Source organism: Oculina patagonica, chromosome 6 (assembly GCF_052425735.1).
Source record: "Oculina patagonica isolate OP01 chromosome 6, crgOcupat, whole genome shotgun sequence".
Taxonomy (NCBI): domain Eukaryota; kingdom Metazoa; phylum Cnidaria; class Anthozoa; order Scleractinia; family Oculinidae; genus Oculina; species Oculina patagonica.
Window position 1 is genome coordinate 32,523,234 of NC_135763.1, and position 24,085 is coordinate 32,547,318.

Below are 24,085 nucleotides of genomic sequence, written 5' to 3' on the forward strand. Positions count from 1 at the left end.
GTTTATTTTCCATATTCCATGCCTCGACCGATAATTAGACGTTCTTATATATATAAAAAGAGTTTAATACAAATTAAACGGGTCATATAATCGCTCCGATCGTTTCCATCGTCTCTGACACTTCAAAAAGTTTTCTTGCGATATAAAGAACCCTTGATCGCTTCCAATTGCTTCGATCACCTACGATCGTCGCGGCAGTATTTGCAAATGATCGATGCGATAGAAACGATCGGGGCGATCATATGAGAACCAGGCTTTAATTAAGGAATACTCAAAACCGGAACACACTTCATTATACATTTCTTGCTGAAAACTAAACCACATTCCAGAATAGTTGCCACCAATTCTCATTTCTTGATAAAAACCGGAACACTTCCCAAAATACTTACACTGACGCAAATTTCGGTTTCCTGTTAAGACAGTGTAAAACAATAAGGACCCAATAAGGGAACTTTGGAACACAGAAACAACAGAGACAATAGTATACAATGGTAACAGCAATTGATTGCTGATCAGATCTCTCAGTAGATCCTACGAATAGCAGCATTATCGTTTGCGGTCCCTTGCAGTTTTAGTGTTATTTTTACGTATTTTTGGACCGTAGATCTTTTCAGATCCGATATGCTGTGCTTTTATTTAGCATGGTTTTGTCCATGCGCTTAAATGTTCTCGAATGGCTCTGTCTATTCACATTTAAGTTATTTTGCTTTGCGAGACTCCATCGTGACACTTTGGGTTTCTTGTCCCCCGGAAACACGTGAGGTTGCAGCGCGTGATTCGGGGGACAAGTGAGTTCAAAGTACGGAACTTGATACAGTGTATGGGTTAATGGGCAATTTATTTGCGTTGGCTCTTCGAGCGGGCCCCGGGGGGGGCACTCCCTTATTAGGGCTTAACGGGGACGTGCGGCCCGATAGGGTATGGTTTTCAGGCTTTTTTGTCTTGAACGGGGTATATATTTCACCCATTTTTGTCTTAAACAGGGTATCTTTACATGGACCAAAGTCAAACAGCATAGGCTTATATGCCTGTAGAGGTGTAACAAACCGAATTTTCACAAATTCTTCCGTATTACTGACTCACGTTGATTTCGGCATTGATACTTAGCGGTTCTAGTCGTGGTGGTGTCTCGCAAAGTCAACTTTTCACGTAGTACGATCAGCCTTGCTTTCAGTTGTCTGTTATACAATGGTACAATTTTAACAAATGTTTAATGATGTTTTATGTCAATATACGAGACAACTACTTCGACAACGGACTTGAAAGGGTTTATTAACTTGGTGAAACAGCTGCCCCCAAAGTTGATCGTTTTGTTACAGAACGTAAACTCACGCTAATGCCGTTATCAGCATTCGTGACTATAAACCTAAGTGTTGATTGAAACAGTAGATGGCTAGGCTAAGATCACGCGTGTTTTCTAAATCAATCGTAAACAATTACTATACTCCGAAATTAAGGAAGTTATTTAAATAGCAACAGACGGTTGACATATATAAGCAACCAACAACCAATGTCTCTTCCATAATATCAGAATAACAGACTTGCTAAAGACAAAGTACGTCTTAGGCTGCCCATAGAACTCTATGTCATGTCTACCAACAAAGATGGTCTGGAACTTCAACATATAACGACTGAAGAGCCAAGCAAGCCAGCGAGCGAGCGAGCAAGCGACACAGAGTCTGCAACAAGCAAAGAACCTGAAAACCAAGGTAGTGATCCGAAAAGCAAAAACCGTTCTTCAGATTACAAACTACAGAATAGTGAATAATCTGCTAGCAGATTATTCACTAATCTGTAGGTTGCGCGGGTTGCGAGGATTCCCAGAATTAGCCGTAGGCTCTTATCCAATGAGAAGACAGCTAGTGACTACAATGTATAATAAAATACATTAATAAGGGAGGTGGACTATAAAAGAAACCCTCACGGGCTTTTACAAAGTAGTCCCCCTTAAGTAACAACTTTTAAAAATACATTGGATTTGTATCTGTCAGGTAGTAAGATTACAGTAGTAAGATCTAATACCTGTACAATATTAAGTAATTTTTTTTTGTTTTGTTTTTATTTTTTACTGAGCTATCGCTGCTAAGGATAAAATTTTCCCGGAATATGTTGTTTCGTTTTCTTTATAAATATTTTTTTTTAAAAACGATGAGTGTTTGATGAACAAAGGTATTGTATTCCAAAAGCCAATTATTTTGTTTCTTGTCGAATAACTTTCCGTAATTTGTTCTGGTATAAGTTCTATGTAGTTGCTTTGAGATTCTAGTATTATATTCATGAACTTGTGCATTTTCTAAACAGAGAAAGGATGGAAAATATTCAAGTGGCTTCGGAATAATGGTCTAAAACTTGGAGAAAAAACATCCAAGTTCAAAGGTCTTAAAGCCATCAGTCTGATTCGAAACAACTCTGTAACTTGCCGAAACCTCTTGGTAGCAGCTGCCACGGGCGGTCTTGAGCATCTCCTGAACGCCAAAGCATTCAACTGCCCTGAGAATAACTACCGTCTGTATGGCTACACTTTCCTGTTCGGCCCAATTGCGATCCTGTTCTTCGTAAACGTGCTGGTAATCGGCGAAATTTGGAAGCTTACTTCGAGGCGGTACATAAGACGATACCATCGACGAGGCGACGTCATTGCTCGACTAATTCCAAGTCTACTGAAAGCTTGCGTCGGGCCGGCTGTTTGGCTGATTGTGGCGTTCCTGGAAGAAGATTATTACCTCTGTGCCAAGCTAGGACCGTTTCCTTCTAACGGCAATGAAACAAGCGAGCTTGAAATAAACGAAATGGAGAAGAAAATTAAAGAAGAGAAGAGCTATTCGCACGTCTGGGCGTGGATCGTGCTTGTCGCGCTTGTTGTTTGTGGAACAGTGGTGGTGGTGTGCAAGCACTGCTTTGTAAAAGACAACATTCTCATGCACAGTGAGTAATGAACAGTGTCAAATAAGAATATAGATAAACGCTTTGCTAAAATTCACGCTATATTATTCGGTCACGGAGAGTAATCTTGGTATGAATAAGTTCCCGCCAATTGCTTCGTCGGAAAGTGATACGCCATTTTCCTGTAAAATTCGTCCCTAATAATTGAATACTAGTTTTAATAATTCAGTTAACGGTTACCGTTTTTTTGTTTTTGTTTTTAGATTTTGTGCGACCGTGCGTCCCTTTCCTGGCTATGGGTCTGAGTAACGCCTAAATTAGCTTTAATCGAGTGACTGCTCCAAATTTTTGAAACTCTTAAACCACCATTAAACCTCGCTCCAAATGCCAGGAGCCTTGCTCGGCAACTTTTGAGCATCTTTTAGCGTTTTGAGCAACTTTTTGTAGTACCAGCAACCTAGGGCAACTTTTGCCTTCCTTGGCAACTTTTGAGCAACAAATTGATATAAAACCGATCCAAACCATAAAAAGTCGTTTTATTTCGAAGGATTTTGTTAAAACTGGTTTTATCAAAACTGAATTTATTAAAACTAAGGATATGCAATAAAATGGAAATAAAATAACACTTGCTTTACGCCCACGAAATCTGGACAGCGGCTATCTATCTAACGGCCGTTTAAATCCAGCGGTTATTTGCTGCAAGATAGAGCCTACCGCCGGCCATCTTGGTATTTGCTGAAGTGCGAGTCACTCATGGCATCGCAATCAGATGAAATTTCAGACTAGAAAAATGGAAATAACTCTAGAGAGCAAGCAACTTTTCTAAATTTTGGTGGCAACTTTTTGATATTTGAGCAACTTTAAAGCAACTTTTGGGTATAATGTGATGCAACTTTTCCTGAATTTACTAGCACAATATATTCATGCCAATTCAACATGCCTTTTTATTACTGCCAGGTTTTCTTAACGTCGTAGCCCATGATATTTATTAAAAAGAGGTCACTCGACCTCACCCTGCGAGCAGAGCCTCTTTTAACTTCTCTTCGGTTGAGATTTGGGAAGTAGAAAGAAGCTCTGCATAAATCGTGTTATTCTTTGAAGTCGCCGCAGCCCCAAAGTTTGGGCTGGTCAGCCCGGATTAAACCGGTTTTGCTGCGCGGGCATAAATTTTTTGGAGAAACTGACGGTCAAGACAGAGGCCACAGTACGCTCTCGAAAGCACTAGAGCTGACGAATGTTCTCGCCATCTGCTACCGTTTGTGTGCGCGTACAGCTTTTGGATCATTTAAGATCTCGGTTTTTCCGCAAACCAAGAAGATATTTCACTGTTAAAATCGCACATCTCTTCCATAAATTCACTAATAATACCTCGAGCTGTACTTGACGTGTTTTTACTGAAGGAATTCAGATGCTCTTGTAAAAGAAACACTTTGATCACGCTGTCGTGTGCGATCCATCACGCCATTCCGTGCGCGCATGCCGAGATTAATTAAGTCCTCCTCGCGCAAGCCGCGCAAGTTAAACGCGCAAGCATCGCGTGGACCTCGCGCATGCTCAACAGAGATTTTACACGATTCTTGCAGAGCCCTTTCTTCTCAAGTATATCTATTCAGTGGAAAAGAATGGGCTCTGCTCGCAGGGTGACGCGACCCTTACCGGCAGAAAGCCTATTTGTAGCGTGATGTTGTTTCGTTTCCAGATAACTTCGAATATGAACGCCGGGAGGCCCTAGGCGCAATGAAAAGGTTCACAGAACTCATAAATTCGGGGGCTAAACACAAAGACAGAGGACCAGACGATGATCCAGAGTCAGCTGACAAAACGCTAAACACGAAAGCTAAACACGAAGACACTGATCCACACGATGATCCGGTGATAGCTGAGTATGGCGGTCAAGGAATGAAGATCAAATATTACAAAGATGGAGTTCCAGAAAAGATAGGAAGAGAAACAGTGGACAAATTATTTGAAGGTGATAACTAAAGCTTTAGAAGGTGTCAGGCTTTTAATGCGAGTAAACATCGCTACAAGCTATGTCAAGCAATTGTCTAAACTTGCACGAGTCACTTTGCCGGTTGATATACATTTTCTTCCACTTTGAACTGCCACTAGCCGGTACTGTTCATAACCTTACCATACCCAAATATCGATATATGGATAAGCCAATCAAAAAGCCTTTTCTATTATCTTGATTTTCTGCGATATCATGTCACTGAGCTGATAATGCCAGATCTTAAGCTGATTCAGTTTGGGTACGTTTAATACGTATACCAAATCGTACCTTTTTTTCGTTCCCATCGAAGACACATTAGATTTGTCTGGTCTCGCCATGGTTATTTTAACTCGACCAATCTGGCCAACATAACTACTGACCATGGCTCGACCAAACATTTCTGATCAGTGCCACCGAAGCGCACAAAAATATTCAATTCGGTAAGCACTGCGGTTTTCACTTGCGTGTCGAAAGCAATTCGCATTTACTTTGGTTTGCATTTCCACGATTAGTGATTGGTATAAAAAAAAAAACTCGCGCCACTTTCTCAACCAATCAGAGGTGAATCTAAAACCAATCGTGACTTGCTCCCGCACGTTTTTCCGTGCTTCGTGCCAGCTATACATGTACTTGCCTCGAATTTTGATTGGTTCACTGGTTTTTCTGTGTCCTTTGTGATTGGCCAGAGTGATTACCTTGGTTTTGGTTTTACTGAACTGAAAACCGCTCTATCCTCAGGACTCGAACAACTTTCAAACCGGCTACAACAAATGTTTAACATTCAGTTATTTCTCTTCAGGAGCCGATGATTGGAAATGTGGCGATGAATGGCACTACATCAAGGCTTTCGAAGCTTTCAAACGAATGTACCCTCGCATTTCTACCGGAAGTCCCCTAGACCCTTGGCGAGCGGTGCAGGGAGATAACAAAGGAAACCAGAAGAAAACTAAAAACCCCTGGGAGGTGCGGGACCTACGGCCCCTAAATTTCTTAGAGGCGGGGCATGATCAAGCAAATACTAAGTAGGGATCTAACTCTCGACAATGCCAACAAAATATCCTGGGGAATGGGATTTTTAAAAATTAGGCTGGGAATGGGATTATACCTTCACTTTCAGGACCCTCTTTAATTTGAAATGCGACTTAAAAGTTTCATTTGAGATCAATAAAACTAGTCTCAAAATCTAGGAAAATCGCCAAACAGTGTTTTTTAAATCTTGGAAAAAACGACGTTTGTTGCGTTGCAAGTAAAATTGCATCCCGTAACATGGCCTTTATGCCTGTAGCAAAGATGTAAACCACATTTAGCCCCTTAAAAATCTGATATTCATATTTACCAAGTGAATCTGCAGGACATCATGACAGATGCAGATATGACAGTGGCCACAAATTTGGGTTCCTTCCACACTGATACGTCAATATCTGCTCTTCAAACGCCGTATCCTCAACATCTTTACTTTGCACGTTAGGACTGTAGGCGAGTCCCGACAAACAAATAGAACCACGCCGGACATTATTCGATATCATTTTTCTAGATTTTAATCCTGGGTGTAACAATTAGTGTGGATGGGTTAAAGCATTTTTACATTTTAACATTTTTACTCATAAGATATTGTTATCTAGCTATCTTTAATTTTTTATTATTTTTATTATATTTTACTTATACTAGTTCCCATTGTTTTATAATATAATTTAATTATTGTCATGCGGTTTTTTCATGAGCCTCTGGCTCGGATAGAGAGGGCAACCTCATCCCGCGTCATGACTTTAATAAATTGATTGATTGATTGATTGATTGATTGATTGATTGATTGATTGATTGATTGGTTGGTTGATTGATTGATTGATTGATTGATTGATTGATTGATTGATTGATTGATTGATTGATTGATTGATTGATTGATTGATTGATTGATTGTGTCACACCTACCGAACGGTTCTTCATAATTTTCTCTAGAAGTAATTTTTTCGTTGAACTTTTTTGGAAATAAAATTTCTTTATATGAAATGTCAAAGTAGTTATCTAGTTAGTATCAAGTGGACAGCAAAAACAAAGGCTTTCGAAAACGTTGAAGTTTCGATCGTATCAGTTTGTTGGACGATAGGTGAAAGTGATTCGACGATAAAATGGATCAATACAAAACATATTAGCGTGGACGGGACCTGATTGTTTGATGATACTTACACTTCAAACTCATATAACACTAAGAAAGTTTGAGAAAGTTTGGGAAAATGCTTTATTGATAAGCGGGTTGTTCAGCTAGATACTTGTGAGAAACGGATAGAAAAATAAACGCTTTTGTTGTGTATTCAAAGTAACTAACACCAGTACCGTTGAAAGAGTAGCAAACAAGAGATTCCAAGCAATGACAGCCTTGTTAGTTGATGATTTATGCGCTGCAAGAGAAAAAAATTACCAAGTTACCCTCTTATCAGAGTCAAACCGCCTTTGCCAGTCAAAATATTTCGCCAAATATTCGTTTCCAACAGCTTCTAATTTCTTAAAATTTTCGCATCTTCATGTTTATCTCCTATTTCTTGACTGAAGAGCCATTTGCAGCTAACAAAACAAAATCTCGCTGGAGGGCAAGCTACTACGGCCGCGCTGGGACATCCAAAACAAATGGACTTCATTCTTGACTTTCCTTTGTTTTGAATGTGTCAGAGCGGAGCTTGCCCTCCAGCATGGCGGATTTTATACCACGTGCAGATGTCAACTATTTAGTATTGATGTACTACCAAACTAACATATTATGCACAGTAATGTATCTTCAGTGATCGAGAAATTGCTATTTTGAGATTGGCACTGAAAGGGATGATCTTTATTTAGAATCTTACCATGTTCGCAGAAGTTTAACCCATCACCCGAGTATCCCTTAGCACAGATGCAGCTGTAGCTTCCTTCAGCGTTCGTGCATTTCGCGTGATCTGCACACGCGGACTTCTCTTTGCACTCGTTGATATCTTTAACAAAACAATAACATTTTTATACGTTGGCATCTGTCCTTAAGTACTTTTGAGACTTTTTAGGGCTTAGTAACTTAGCCTGGTGAAGGCTCATCTAGGAAAACCAACACGGGAAGGGAGGGTGGGAAGAAGTAATCAGCCTACTAGAAGTACCAAGTTCTTTTCTGCTGACAGGTGACCTCAGGGATTAATGACGTCGAATACATTTTCCCAGGGTCTTAAAGGGGGAATTCAAGGGTATATGGTGAAGTTGACTGTTCTTCACGAGCCCACGAGTTTGACGTCTTCTGCGATATCAAAATCAAACTCTTCTTCTTACACTTTAACGTTTCATCTTGAAATTACCTTCGCATTTTCTTTCTTTTATGTTGAATTTGTAGCCCATTTTGCACCGGCAATAATAAGTCCCAGCTTTATTCTCGCACGACAGGAAATTGTACGTTCCACACGGAGAGCTGATGGTCGCACATTCATCAATATCTGGAAAAAAAATTAAGAGAGCAAGCATGACGATTCATGGTTAATGAAAATAATGAAAGCCGCTTGACTCGGAGCAAGTAGACGTTTTACGAAACCAACATATAATATCGGAAAGGACTTTTGGAAAGATTGATGTAGGACTTAATGAATTTTAGGCTACGTTTACATAGGACCATGAGAGGTGCAGTGGCTTAATGGTTAGCGCGCCGGACTCTGGATCGAGCAGTCTGGGTTCGGTTCGAACCCTGGCCAGGGTCACTGTGTTGTGTTCTTGGGCAAGACACTTTGCTCTCATAGTGCCTCTCTCGGCCCAGGTGTATAAATGGGTACCGACGATTTAGACTTTACGTTTACCTTATAAAGAAGCTTAAAAATGACAGTTGGATGATTAGGAAAACGCATGGAAGTAACGGAACACGCTCCAGGGAGTATGAGATGTTTGCCCAAATTCTTGCCTCAAAATCCGAGAATAAGAAAGGTCCGGGCAATAGGCCTTTCTCGATTATGCTAGCGTTTTTTCGGCATTTTTTTTGGGAAAACGAGCATTTTTTTTTCGTTTTTTCTTGAAAAAGAATTGCTAGTATTTTCTGTCATTTTTCATGACTGTGATCCAGATTTCAGCACTCAGAACTCAGAAGGAAATAAATAATCCTAAAGTTTCACAATTTTTATTGCTTAATTTGACTGTTTGTGCGTTGTGTTACTTGTTTGTGCGTTGTGTTACTTGTGTACTTGTTTGTGTTACTTGTTTGTGTACACCAACGGAACAAAAGGTATGGGTGGTCAGCGGGTAACTCTTTCTCTTGCTCAGCCAAGATGGCGTCGGCCACGAACTTGCAAGACAGACCATGGTAGTGCCTCAAATATGACTGTTTAGTTGCTGTTGGCTGGAAAAGTTTTAATTCTGACCCACGTTTTATAAAGAAACAATTATTAAGTATCACCTGTTGTTGATATGAGCATATAATGTAAGAGGTTGTACGTTTTGTTTGGAATTCAAGTGGCATTTTTTAAACAAATCAGGCATTATTTTAGCATTTTTTTGGTTTTATGAGAGAATTTCTAGTAGCATTAAATGCCAGTTTTACTAGCATAATCTAGAAAGGCCTACCGGGGAAGGGTATGTATACACAGAGTTCGCAAATAAGATTTACTTCCAAATGTAGGTGTAAGAACTTAGTTTACGACAGCATATTTTACTTATTTTTAAATTGTTCATACCGAAGCCCAGCTCATTAGCTGAACAATTAATACCCTTTAGTTATTAACTGCGTTAGTTGTTTTCCCGGAATAATCTAATTAAGGAGACTGTCACACCGCGGGGTTATAACAGGCCGTGCGTAATGCTAACAACTTAGTGTACTCATCAACTCCCACAACAAACCCCTATAATGGCCTATACGGGGAGGCTCTGCCCGAAAGGGGTACCTTTTTCAGGCTCCAGGTATATAAAAGGGTAGGGATTTTAGAAGTTTAGGTATATAAAAAAGGGTAGGGAAATCTGCCATAATGATATTTTACAAGGCCTTAATCTTTACATCAAATATTTCGAGCAGACGCAACTTTTTGCTGTATCGTCTTGATTTATTAAGCGCTACATAAAAATGACAAGAAAACTTCCCGTTTTAGGTAAATGTAAATGTGATGTCGTGTAGGTATATGAAAGGGGTGCCTTTTAGCAATAAAAGGTATACAAAAAGGTACCTTTTCAATCAAAATGGTATATAAAAGGGTAAGGGGTTAGATCTCCGGCAGGAGCCTCCCCGTACAAAACTTTTTCGAGTACCCCCCCCCCCCCCCGGCCAACAAACCTTTACACAATCCAGTTTTAACATCAGGACGGAAACCTTTAGCGCAGGAGCAGTCATAAGACCCTGGAGTGTTGGTGCAATTCTGTCCATAACCACAATTCATAAACTTGCATTCATCCACGTCTGCGAAAAATCGAAACAAAGTAGAAACAAAATTGAGAAAAGTTTCAAATTTAAAACGTTGTATTTTTAACCCAATTGAGATACAGTCAACTCTCTCTTCTCCATAAGACGGACACCTGGTAAGGGTCCATGCCGTTTTTCAGTCATTTTACCGTGACCAAACTTCCTATAAGACGGACACTTCTCTACGACGGACAACGGACACTTTGGAATCATTAACGGGCACTCGAGGAGTGTTATTTATCATGTTTTATCAGTGAAAATACTTCCAAACTTCGTATCGACCTAAAGCAAAGTTAGTCAGCGCCCTTAAGGGTACGTGTATACCAAGCTTACTAACCACAAACAATGACGATTTAACGGATTACTTCTCTGCCTACGTGTATGGACACTAAGGGCCTCTTTACATGAGAGTTTTCGTCCCGGGATGACTTTCGTCCCGGGATGAATTCATCTCGGTGTCTGGTCATTTTCTTGTTGCTGTTTACATTATGATACATGATTTCGTCCCGGGATGAACTCATCCCGGGACGATTTCATCCCGGGATGAAACACCGAGTTGAAATGTCATCCCGGGATGAAACGTGACGAGAAACGTCATGTAAACAGTCTTTCCGGGATGAAATATAAAGTAATGTAAGCACGGGCGAGATGAATTCTACTCGGGCGGGACGACTTACGTCCCAGCATCCCGGGATGAACACGCTCATGTAAAATGAATTTTTTTTCATCCCGGGACGAAATTCATCCCGGGATGAAGCTCAACTCGGCTTTCATGTAAAGAGGCCCTAAAAAGGTCGTTTTCTACTTACAGTATTACAGTTTGTAGAAGCTCTCAATTTTTGCTTTAACAAGCAAATACGGTCCTTTTATTATTTTAGTCTTGTTGCAGTAAGCAAAGGTTTGTTGAATTGTGCAAAAGTTTAGCTTTATTATCTCAAAATTACTCGTGTCATGTTACCTCGACTCTCTACAGAGCGCACCTCTCTAAGACGGACAGTTGCGGCCGGTCCCGAAGGTTTCCGTCTTAGAGAGAGTTGACTGTATTTCAAAAGTTTTTTTCGTTTTTATTTAGATATCCTCGTAGCTTGGCATCATTTTCCCGCGCCTACAACCAAGGCCATCTTACATAATATGATACAGGGAATGAAAACCTTGTCCGTTAACAATAGATTGATTTACACTAGCTGCATGCTACAAAAGCAATATATAAATATGGGATCATTTTTAATTGTTTTTTAAACATGTCAAAAGTCCTAGAACAGTAAAACTGTACAGAAATCAAGTGAGATATTTATCAGCTTTTATCATACACCTTTTAATTATTCTGTGCTGTAACAGTATAGATTTTTCTTTTAAAATAGTGGAAAGTCGAAAACAAATATCGTGGCATGCTTGTATTCGTTGCGCGCGGAACTCGTCCTCTATTGTTATAAACGGAAGTAGTTTAAAAAACGCGATGTAAACCAACTCAAACAATTGCATATAAACACTTCACCCTAAAAGAGAGATTAATGACATATAAGCTTCCTGTGAGCTCTTGTCCTATTTATTTCTAGCCATTTTTTTACCGTCGCAAGCCATCTTACCGTTGCACACATTGTAAGGGTTTCCATTGTAACCTTTATTGCACATGCACCTGTATGAGCCTCTGGTATTTGTACACTTGGCTTTTTTAGCGCATGCAGCTTCATTCCTGCACTCGTCCACCTCTACACATAGAACAGAATGTGTTCAAAGGACATAAAGAACATTTATACAGAGAAATTGCCTCCCTAATATGTTATTTAGATACTTCGTTTGCTGTAAACTTGCAGAAGACTGCTTAGAAAATCTAACACTCAAAGCGAAATTAGCATATATTTAGACCAATTCTCTCGATTAGAAGCAGCGTTTTGGATTTTTTGAGCAACTTTCGAGTAACTTTTATTATCAGAAGCAATTTTTTGCATTTTTGTAGCAACTTTTGAGCAACTTTTTGAGAAATCTCGAGCAACTTGTGGAAAGCCCTAGGCCCATCTACCTAGACACAAAAAAATACATCCTATTATAAGCTCCCTCCGATATAAGCCCCCCTCAGGCCTCTGCTTGTGAGCAGGCTCTCCACTAGGGGGATAACCATGGGAGGCGAAGGAGGAAAGGTAAGAGAGGGAGGGAGGAAAAGAAGGAGTTAGAGAGGTGGCCTTAAGGCTTTTACGAAAAGGAATTTTCTTAGCTCCAGGCTGACTTACCCTTTATTGGTTTGAGGGGGGAGGCGGAACATACGGTATAGCAATATTTATACCATGCCATAGAAAATACAGCCAATCAGAATACAGGAAAGCCGTTGTATATTCGACGGTATTCAACCCAACCTTCCCATCGTGCGCTGCGATCTTATTCTCGATGAAATTTAGTAATCGTATTTTCTATGGCATGGTATTATTTATATTGCGGCGGTATAAAATAGTTACACAACACTTTCGAGTGGTATACTATGGAATATCCCACTTGTCACTTGTATTTTCTTCGTATACACACTCGCCTAAAGGTGGATTTCCACTGACACGTAAATATTTACGTACGTAAAACGTGCGTAAAAAACGATACGTAGGCAAATTTCCACTGTCGCGTAAAAAGTAATAAAAAGCGTTTCTTTTATACGTGCGTTGAACGTACGTAAATGCCCGTCATCCTGAATTATCAAGTTGGTGAATAGAGTGTGTTATTGGAGGCCATATTGGAGGAGTGAAACAAAAAATTGTTTTTCCTTTGGGGAAAAAAATCATTAACATTTTTATGCAAATATCTTGTTGTTTGACTCTTCCAACATGGCTGCCATGAAAACAATTTGTACTACACGCTTGTAAAAGAAATGCGTGAATATGACCAAGAGGCATTTTACAAATACTTCCGAAAGAGACCATCAAGTAAAAAAAACAGATTTGAGGCGACCTTCCCGGATTGCCGGTTCAAAGCCTACGTGACCTGAGGCCAGGCGTTTTCTTTCACTACTGCGTTCGTGTAATTTGGTTCTGTAGTCAGTTCTATAGATTATTGCTGTAAATGTTCGGGCTTTCTCGATAAGAAGTGCTTCTACATCTGAATGTTTTCCCATGTAAATCGACGTCGATTTAAAACAAAATGGTTTTTCACATGGCAAGTGGTGTCATGTGACAAAATCCAAAAGTATGATTGGGTAAATCGCTGCGTAACCGCAGTCAGCCGCGGAAAAAGTTGATCTCAGTTCAACTTTTTTGAAAACACTCGCGATTGCTATGTGCGTATACGTGCGTGAAACGTACGTAAATACCAAGAAAAAAACGTGGCATTGGAAATTGGACAACGTAAATTCGACGCACGTAATCGCGCGCGTTTTACGTCCGTTTACAATTTTTACGTACGTTAACGTGCGTCAGCAAAAACGCGACAGTGGAAATCTACCTTAAGGCTCGTGTGTATACCGAGAAAATACAAGTGACTCGTGAGATATTCCATGGTATACCACTCGAAAGCGTTGCATAACTAGTATATATAGCTGGAACATTCAATGGCAAAATATAACTACATGCCCGAACAGTTAAAACCATTTCCTTGGAAGCCTGTCTTGCAACTACATGAAAATGATCCGTCCGTGTTGAAGCAGTCAGCATCTTTAGAGCACAAATCAGTACTGCATTCATTAATGTCTAGAAATAAAAAGCATTATATTGTTAGCTCAGTGGCTATTATGAACATCACTTACAATGAAATTAGTCAGTAAAATCTTGCAAAAATTTTCGTTCCTAAAAGCATTTACCTTCAGTTGTTAAAATCTTATAAACGAGCTTAATATCCAAAACTGATAGTAAGTCAACCAACGTTTCGTACATTTTGACGCAATGCTTTCACCACTGCTAATTTGTCTCGACATCGGACACCTCAAAAAGAGTTTACAACTTAATATTCTTACTAAATTTTGGTAAGGATGGCAGAAGGGAAAGACGAAAGGAAGGAAGGAAGGAAGGAAGGAAGGAAGGAAGGAAGGAAGGAAGGAAGGAAGGAAGGAAGGAAGGAAAGAAGGAAGGAAGGAAGGAAGGAGAGAAAGGCAGGGAGGGAGGGACTTTGGTAACATAGATAAATGCCTACCAGTGCAGCGCTGTGCGCCGTTTTCACTGTAACCAGGTTTGCACCGACAGCTGTAGATGTCGTTTTCATCCTTATGACACGTTGCTTTTGTAAAGTCACAGTTAGGAAGTTCTTTGAGACATTCCTTCGAAGCTGAAATAAAAGAAAACGAAGCTTATAGAAAAACGTCTTCCTGCTAAAGCCATTTATGAATTGCCATTCAAAGTTACAATAGAAAATAAACTCAGATGTTTCCAATACAAGGTCATACATAACATTCTACCCACTAATAACAGACTTTACAAAATGAAATTGAAAAGTTCTCCCAGTTGTGATCGTTGTAGCTCTTCATACGAAACTTTACCTCATTTGCTGTATGAGTGTCCGACGGTACAATTATTCTGGAAAAAAGTTATTGCATGGTGGAATGAAAAACGTTCAGAAAGTATCACCTTAATTGACACAGATATTTTTTACGGTTATAAACCAGATTTAAGTAATTTTTATGCCCTGAATCATTTCCTCATCATCGCCAAGTATCACATTTTTCTGTCCTGGTTGAATTCAGCATATCCGAATCTAGATATCTTCCTTCTCTTACTCAATCAAAAGATTCTCTATGAACGCACAATCGCTGTTAAAAATAATAGTTTGACGAAATTCAAAGCAAAATGGACAACACTTTGTGCCTGAGTTCCCCCAAGTTACCCCGCACCCTGCCCAGAGGTTGTGCCGCAATCTATTTATTTATTTATTTATTTATTTATTTTCCGTTTCATAGTAAAATAAAATACATACAATTAGTATTAGAGTTAGTAGTAAAAAATTGAACTTTGTAAATAGATTGTAACTTTAAAATGTAATAGTAATATAATGTTATATTTTTTGTAAGAGCGCTATTTGTTATAGTAGGTATTGTAAGGCGTGTTATTGCGATATTATTATTTAAAAAGAAAATGTATATTAAATAATGTAATAAGTAATGTCTTGTAATTAGCATCGTAAGTAGTGTATATATTTGTTAAGTAAGTAGTGTCCTTTGTGTGTCAATAAATAAATTAAAAAAATAAAATAAAAGAAAAGAAAAGAAAAGAAAACGAAAAGAGTAAACCAAATGAAGTAATGAAACGATTACATACAATAACGACTGTGAAGAAAGGACTAAATTAAGTCTGAAAAACAAAACAAATAATTTTAATTTCAGCCAGCCAATGCTAAGAAGAATTATCAGTATCTAGTCCAGTCCCTGAACTCTCTCTTCCGAGCGCCCTTTATAGGGGCTGAACCCAGGCGCGCGAAGAGAGAGAGTCCAGGAGCGAGCATTTTTAACCGAGCGCGCGTCCCAAGCAAGTGAGGCCACACTCCTCGCTTCTGATTGGTTTGTTCTGAGCATGCGCATGCAAGTTATCCTGGACTCTCTCTTTGCACACCTGGGTTCCACCCCTATAAAGGGCGCGCGGAAGAGAGAGTTCAGGGACTGGACTAATCAGTATCGTGTTATATTAAAAAAATAAAGCTCAGTTTTGATCAGATTTGTCTTCGATCGCTCGTAAATTGGAAACAACAAAACCATAGATGGGGTATCTTCAAGCATTTCGTGAGAATTTTTCGTCCATTTTTTTTAAAGTTAAGTGTATTATTCCTTTTTTTGGTTAGTTTTTGGATTAAGAAGGTTAATGTACTGTGTATTTGACCCGCGTTCGTTTCTGAAAGCGAATAATCAACGAGGCGCACCCCGGGTTGACTATCGCTCATAGAAAAATAGGGCGCATAGTTTGGTTGTTTATTAAACATTCTAAAGAATTGCAGTCGAAAAGTTACAATTTTATGTATTTTAAGCCAACATTCATGAACGTACGCGATCGTGTTCTATCAGCGATTAGCATAACCGAGTGACCGACTGTTAGGGAAACGCGCAATCTGATTGGCTACGTAAGCGCGGTCTAATTGCAAAATAGAGTGCTCTGGGAGCACGCGCAAAAAAATGCGGAAATCACAAAAAAAAACACAAATAAACTACTTTTACTGAACTTTTTGTTGACTAGATCGGTCTCTGTGTTATGCTGAAATAGTAAGACGGCTTGCTCTTTGTTTCTTTCGACCTTGATAGTTGGCGAGAGTTTCCTCGCCAACTAAGTTAGTTAGTTAATAGTTTTAAATATTTTATTGTATTAGTTTTATTTAGTTTTTAACATTTTTAACATTCTAGTTTTAAAATTTTAGTTTTAATATTTTTAACATTCAGTTTAGTTTTTAACGGTTGGTGTGATATCTTTAGATTTTTACCGACCTAACAAAATGTATAAAATGTAGATGGAGATGTAGATGAACTATCAGGCGAAAGAAACCTCGAGCTTGCCGTCTAATTGTTAAATAGAAAACAATGTGAGAGCCAATCAGATTTGCTGATTTCCAATGAAACACGGCAGTCTCGAGTCTGTCTACTGATGAAGAAAAGATCATTTAACAGTGACTGAACAAAGCTAGCCTGTGTACAGCCGTCCCGCTCCCCTCAAAAAAATCGGGGAGGGAAAAGGTTGTAAAGTTCGAATGCTCGCCGCACGCTGAAATAATTTGGAACGCCACAAGCTATCACCCGCATAAATTAAATGCAATTATGAATGGTTTTTATGTAAGGGCCAATCAGATCATTTCCCACACATTCCGGGGAAACCACCCTCCGCGGAACACGATTAAGGACGCCATAACACAGACGATCCCTCCCCGATTTTTTCGAGGGGAGCGGGACGGCTGTACACAGGCTAAACAAAGCTTACGTTTGCATTCTTTCCTTCCATCTCCTGTATATTCTCTTTTGCAGAAACATGAAAAGCTCCCATGGGTGTTCTGACAGTTAGCATCTTTGTGACATTTTTTTTTTTTTTTTTTTTTTTTTTTTTTATTAATAACACACAACAATACAATTACTTACAATACTACGCAGACTTAAACACAAACTACAAATTACCCTACTTTTCTTAACTACTCTATGTACAGTTACTTAGTTACTTAGTTACTTAGTCAGCTACGGTGACAATCTTCTTCCTCTTTTTTGTTACTTACAATATAACTCCTTACACGTTAAGGAGAGATGAGATATTTTACCCTCTATTGGTTTCTGAGTTATTAACGGTGTTTTCAATTAGTTCTCTTTGTTGTGCAGCATTCACAAAGTCATGGAGGACAATAGGCTTATTATTTAATTTACAATTATAGATATAATAGCGCATAAGTAGTGTAAAGTAATTGAATTTGTTGGTCATACTTTTCTCATATAAGTTAGAGGTAATTCCAAATAAAAGTTGCTCTATTGTTGGAGAGATCTGTAAATTGTACGTTGTATTAAACCACAGAATGACTTTTTGTATGAATGATTTCGTAAAAGAGCAGTGAATAAAAGTGTGGTTGATTGAGTCCTTTTCCCCACAAAAGCAGCATCTATCGTCTGTTTTAATACCGTATTTGAATAGTTCTTTCTTTGTCACAACGATTCTATGAATCAATTTAAATTGAAATTCTTTTAGTTTCGTCTCCTTGCAAAGTTTTCGTGTTAATTTAAATATCTTTGCCCAATGTTCATCATTTAAAGAAAGTGTTTCACTCCATCTTTTGGGACCGGTCGGACCTCCGGTGTGAATTTTATCAATGAAGAGATTGTAGAAGTCTCTTGATTTGGCTTTATCAAGGTTGAAAGTGAAATTACTGTTAAAATGGAAAAGATGGTCATTACTTGTGAAGAACTGTTTATTAAACGACTCTAGTTGTCTCGCTTTCAACCGTAACCGGTCAGGTATGGCACTGATAACCTGAAAATATTGAAGAAAGTTTGTGTTGCATGACATTTTGTGACATTTTTCCTCCTTGCACTCGTCGATATCCTGGCATTTCTCCGTGCGGGGATTAATATTATTAGAATTCTCGAAACCCTTGGGGCATAAGCACTTGTAAAATCCTGGGGTGTTTTTACAGGTTCCGTTTAATCCACAAGCTGCAAAACCGTTGTTACATTCATCTTCATCTATAAAAAAAATCACAAACAGTTAGCAGTAGCATGGACGTGAAAATATGCGCAAATTACCTTATTGGTACTTAATTTCGCGGGTCTTGAATTTCGCGTTTTTCGCTATTGTAAAACAATCACGAAATTAAAGACCTGCGAATAAAAATTCTGGCAAAATATAATGCCCATAAATAAAATTCAAATTACTGAAAAAAATGATTAACATGACGATTGTATAAGATTTGCAATAATCAGATGATGTTTAGAAACATTGCCGCGAACTACGTAATGAGTCAATGCGCATCCACTGACGTTGTAATTTGCTTGTTCCAGTTAATCTAGAAATTTTAAAAAGTTCAGACTTTTTTAGAAGTTAAATAAAATTGATAACGCTTAAATCACGAAATTTAATGCCCTTTTTCATATTTGCCTATTGATTTTGCAAAAATAAAACCCCGCGAAATACTGACTCGCCAAAATTGCGAAATTAACCAATAAGGTATGCTTGTATAATCTTATGGTTTTTATTGCTCCTTCTGAAACATTGATGAGGATAATCATTCTATTTTAAACGATAGATAAATGTACCTTTTCCAATTGCAACCTGGACCATAATTGTCATCATGTTTTATTTGTTTTAACATTGAAAGCTTTCACTACAGGCACATATAGTCAATATTTCTTTATGTAACGAAAGCTTTGCAAAATACATACCAATACATTCTTTGCCATTCCATGTTTTTAAGTTGGGACATTTCCTCCGATTTACTTTGTAAGGAATTCTGCTGTCATGACAGTGTTTCTCACTTTTACCACATTGTTCTAAGCCTGTTTATATGCAAAAGAAAATAGAAAGTTTTAACTCTCTTTAATAAAAAGAGGGAATAATATTCTCGACCATTTGGACCTTCGGCTCGCCCTGGTCCCCAATCTAACCCCCCCCCCCCCCCACCCCCCTCCCTATTTGGGCAAATGGCAAATACAATAACACAATTTGTATGCTATTCACGCTTGCTTGATACTGAGATGATTAGAGCCAACTCACGTTCGTGGGATGACTGTTTCGTCAATTACCACCAATCAGCCCAGGAACAGTGTTAACATTTCATGGGGAGTAGGGATGGAGCAGTGGTGAAAGCGTTCGGCTCCCACTAATATGGCCCAGGTTCGATTTCCAGACGCAGAATATGGAGTTTAAGTTTGATGCTGGTTCTCGTCCTTACTTCGAGGGTTTTTTGCCGGGTTCTCCGGTTTTCTCTCGAAAAACCAGCATTCCAATTCCAAATCCAAATTCCAATTCGACGTGGATATAGGACTTGCATGAAAACCAGCAAGAGCTGATGCAGCTTCCTCTCTAAATGTAGTAACTTTCCATGCATAATTAAACTTCATCATATAATTACACTAATTATATATATGTGGGTACATAATGACTCGATACCGCTTCTTGTAGAATACCGAACGTCGCTTCTTCCCTTCTTCTCCTTTCCATCGATCGTAAAAATGTTGTGTTGCTCATCATAATCAGTAACTGTTCCATTTAAAAGGCTGCAGTCATAATCATTTGCATAGTACAGCACTGTCTTGCCGAGAGTAACCTCCGATCGTACAACTGGCTCACTGCTGACATAATCGCTTACTGGAGGTCGATGTTCCTCAATGTTGTAGGAAATACGGGTCAGAATCGGATTAGTGCTTGTTCTAGTTTGAAAGACAAGCTTCGAGTCCACGCGGACAATGTTCCCAAGACACAATGTAGAGTTGGATCCGTGCAGGTGAGTAACTCTGGCGGTGAAGTCGATTTTCTCTTCAAAAAAAATGTACCATATTTATTCTAATAAGCGTCTGCCCCGAATAAGCGCCACCCTCGAATAAGCACTGCATTTGGTACAAAAAAAGTAAGCGCCGCCCCCGAATAAGCGCCATGGTCCCAATGAATGAATGAATGAATGAATGAATGAATGAATGAATGAAACACGTTCCAAAATCAAAGGGGATATTCTAAAGTTTAAAATTCAGCTGAAAATGCCCATTTGGGGTTATTTTAGCTGAATTTCTTCTGAAAATTCAGCTGATTTGTGGCCCTTTATTGTTATTTTTTCCGGCTCAGTTACTTTTGGGATAAAATGAGCGGTTTCTTGCCGAAAAAGTCTATTTCTTTTAAGTCGGAAATTCGTCCAGTTTTCCTCCTTCTTTACCGTTTTTAGACGTTCGGGCTAGAAGACAAATTTAAATGCCTTTTCAGCTGACTTAAGTCAGCTAAAATAATGCTATATGTATGTGTTTTCAGCGGAAGGCATTTTTAGCCGTCTCAAAACCGCACGACATTACATAGAGCTGGTCGAGAAGGCTAAAAGTATATTAAACCGAGAGGAATTTGCCGGCTCTTGGGATGGTTTCAGAAATTTCCGAAACCTTAACATAAATAGTTTCAGAAATTTCCGAAACAGAAACATACCACTAAATGGTTTCGGAAATTTCTGAATCGATTTTGCTACAATAGTCTAAAACATTTACGAAAGACGTCCAGCAGAATTGGTTTCGGAAAATTCTGAAACCACTATTGGTCCGGCGTAAATAGAGAAAAGCATAGAGTGGTTTTGGAATTTTCTGAAGCCATTCCATAATATGAATAAAGTGGTTTCGGAAATTTCTGAAGCCATTTGGAAGAATGGGTCCAGAAATTTCTTAAACCATGCATTTTACTTATGGATTACTTAAATAATTTGGGAAAATTCACCTCTTTGCCCACGTAGCACAATGACACTATTGAAAAATCAATTGTTTTACTGCTTTGATAACCATTTTTCATATTCAATTCCACGGAATAAAACGAAAGAAAGGTCCACTGTGTGTATTTTTAGAATAATAAAAAAATATTTTCTTTACATATTTCAAGTTAAACGTCCATTGTTCTACAACTGTTTAACATTGTCTTGCCAATTAAAAGACTTCTATCAAAACTAAACATCCTTTACTTGTACGTCGCTGATCGAACTGTTTGGTTGCCCAGTTTAAATTTAACAAGAACTTGAAAAAAAAAAAAAAAAAAACTGGCCAGTTTATCTTCCGAAATGTTTTTATCCGCTTAAGTTATATATCCGGGCTGCATGCCATTCTTTCCTCAAATTCCCTTTCCAATACTGAAGCAAGAATACACACGTCACCATTGACTTGGACTATCCTGCCAATAACTGATACGTTTTTGCAGTTTTTGATATGCGTACGAAAACGAATTCGAATGCATCGTTTTTAACAGATCCCATGAGGTCGTCGTTGTCTACCTCAGCAACACGCGACAATACTAGCTGGGTCTCGGTTCTGATATATAGCACCCTGTGTATTCCTACAAAAAATCCGAAAAGATGCAATCAATTACTCACTTTAATAAAGAGTTTATCAAAACACCCATGCACCATTTTCTAGCTTTCTCAGTTTCAGTCGCGTCAGTTACTGATGATATCATCATAAATGTGAACTACTGAAGACCGAGGGCAACGAATTCTTCAAAGCTGTGACAGAACCGAGAACAACTACATTGATATAAAATATATTTATAAAAAATATATTTTGTTGTTTTCTCCTTTTACGACGAATCTTCCACATTAAAGAAAAATCTCAGCTTCGCTGGCCCAACACAAAGGATTGTATTAGTTTTTTTGCAACACAAACCGCGAAAACAATAACACGACTTTCAAATGGTTGATAAACATGACACCACCACGTTGCACATTTTTCATGTGAGATAACCCCATTTCGGTTGGAAATCTTTTAAGGATATAGTTCATAAGCTGACTATCTCGCTAGCCTGCGAATAGAGTCGCCTTTCACCGTTCCCGATAGTACGTGCGAAACGCAAATAAAGAGTAGCGGGAGAGATGAGAGGCGGCTGTATTCGCAGGCTAGCTGCTCGCAGGTTTGGAGTAATTCAAGATTAAAATTTTGAAGTATAAGTACCACACAAAATATTGGCCCCGCTAGTTTCCGCTGGATTCTAATGTACTAACAAACCTTGAAATCTATAGACTTACATTTATTTTTAGGCTGCCACTTAGCTTTTACTAACATTACGAAAATGGTGCAAATTAGGACGTACATCAACCAAATAATAAAAGTAGCGTTACATGATGCATTTGCGACCTCGTGTTGTAACTATTTTGCCGGTATTCGGCTCTTTCAAAACTAAGCAAAGTAAATTATTTTACCTGCAGATGGAAGGACTGAACCGAGTCCGCTGCAACTCGCTGTCTCCTTTATTCTAAAGGCTTTTCATCGGTTAAGCCAGTTCAGTGTAGAAGTTTTTAACTCTGATCGGTTGAACCGCCCGTTAGTGCCTTTGAACAACAGCTACACATCAATACACAGTGCGACTCACGCAACACAACAGGGGGAAATGCCTGGTATTTCCGTTTTACCGCACAGATTACACATGCTTTTATTATGGCCAGTTGGGAGATTTTTGAATAATATCATCGGGGGCATTTCCAATCTAGCACACTTTTAATCACAACGACACAACTTAATTTTGATATACTTTCGATATCCTCAGTACCTTTCTTGCTGCTAACTGTAAAACCAGACCAAATCGAGGTTCGTCAAAAAACGAAATACATTTGCATATCCGGCAAATCTAAACCCATCGGTTAACCATGGCATTCCTTTGATGCCTGTAATGGGAGGTGACGGTCTTGTGGTTAAACGGACATGTAGAGATCCGCCAAAACGGTTCAAAACAGTCAAAAGACATGTAACGATTTAGAAGTTGTATACTGCTCAAGGAAAGGATGTCTGTAAAAGTATGGAAGGACGATTACATGCTAGGATTATTGATTTAACGGCTGTTTACCCGTTAGAACATGCAGAAGATTGAGAGACAAACCCCCGTAAGGTAGTTTATAGAGAATGGTTTGCAAGTAAGTGAAATGAGTTCTGATATTCCGCTCGTTGTGGTGATGAAGAAATAATTAACGTTTCGACGCGCTTTAGAAGTTGGAATCGTTTCTCGATTAGTGAATATATTTGTTGAGTCCTTGCCAGTCTGCTGGATGTCTACGTGAATGTAAACGAAGCGAAAAGATATCTTAATTAACTCTATTCTAATTTTAAATGAAATAAAACTTACCACGGCTTGATTCATGTTTGATTAATTTTCGAATAAACGTTAGCTGGTCTTGAGCGGAGCCGGGAGCGGAGCCCATTTTTGCAAATGTCTGTTATTTCCCTTATTCTTTTGTACCAACGTATGACGTATTTTCTCGATTAAAGCCGGGCTCTGGAATAAACGACCTGGTTGCCGGTGTTTATTCAAATTGTGACTTTTATTTGAACCCGACTAAAATATCCAGCAGCCTGGATGTATTTTTAAAAAACTAGATACCCAGCAGTCTAAAATTCTCATAGAATTTTCACGAAAATATCTCATTTAACTCTCATTAGGTTCTAAATATTAATATTTTGGTTTTGTAGTGGACAATCGAATTCTCACAGCCTCGGCGTACTTTAAAAAGAATTTCTGACTGCTGTGTATCAAGTATTTTTTTAGAACGCCTGTCCGTGAGTCACCCCACAAATTTTCGCGGACAATTTGTGAAAAAACCTTTAAAAATCGATGTCCGTCTTTTCTAGTCTTTGGCGAAATTACTGATTTTGGAAAAACTGAAAATAGTATGAAAAGCGTTTACTGATATATTTGGATACCAATGTATGTACGAAATGGTCTCGGAAATTTCCAAATCCATGCATA

At 38.7% G+C, this 24,085-nt stretch overlaps 2 protein-coding genes across 2 annotated transcripts in view; one reads left to right on the forward strand and one right to left on the reverse strand.

Annotated features, from left to right (window-relative positions):
* Positions 1–1,254: 1,254 nt before the first annotated feature.
* On the forward strand, positions 1,255–6,666 carry LOC144656648 (uncharacterized). Its single transcript, XM_078516895.1, has 4 exons — positions 1,255–1,709; positions 2,302–2,925; positions 4,583–4,855; positions 5,676–6,666. Exons 1-4 carry the CDS (start codon positions 1,589–1,591, stop codon positions 5,900–5,902), a joined length of 1,245 nt encoding a protein of 414 aa, XP_078373021.1. The 5' UTR covers positions 1,255–1,588; the 3' UTR covers positions 5,903–6,666.
* A 450-nt stretch (positions 6,667–7,116) lies between these two features.
* The window catches only part of LOC144656640 (uncharacterized), a 29,463-nt gene continuing 12,494 nt past the window's right edge, over positions 7,117–24,085 (reverse strand). The window contains exons 6-16 of the mRNA XM_078516888.1: positions 19,784–20,149; positions 19,057–19,170; positions 18,185–18,360; positions 17,120–17,204; positions 14,364–14,495; positions 13,808–13,924; positions 11,846–11,968; positions 10,134–10,256; positions 8,188–8,322; positions 7,714–7,839; positions 7,117–7,272 (exon numbers count right to left, since the gene is read on the reverse strand). Coding sequence (XP_078373014.1) covers positions 7,136–7,272; positions 7,714–7,839; positions 8,188–8,322; positions 10,134–10,256; positions 11,846–11,968; positions 13,808–13,924; positions 14,364–14,495; positions 17,120–17,204; positions 18,185–18,360; positions 19,057–19,170; positions 19,784–20,149 — 1,634 coding nt within the window. The 3' untranslated portion in view covers positions 7,117–7,135. The remainder of the gene's footprint in view (positions 7,273–7,713; positions 7,840–8,187; positions 8,323–10,133; positions 10,257–11,845; positions 11,969–13,807; positions 13,925–14,363; positions 14,496–17,119; positions 17,205–18,184; positions 18,361–19,056; positions 19,171–19,783; positions 20,150–24,085) is intronic.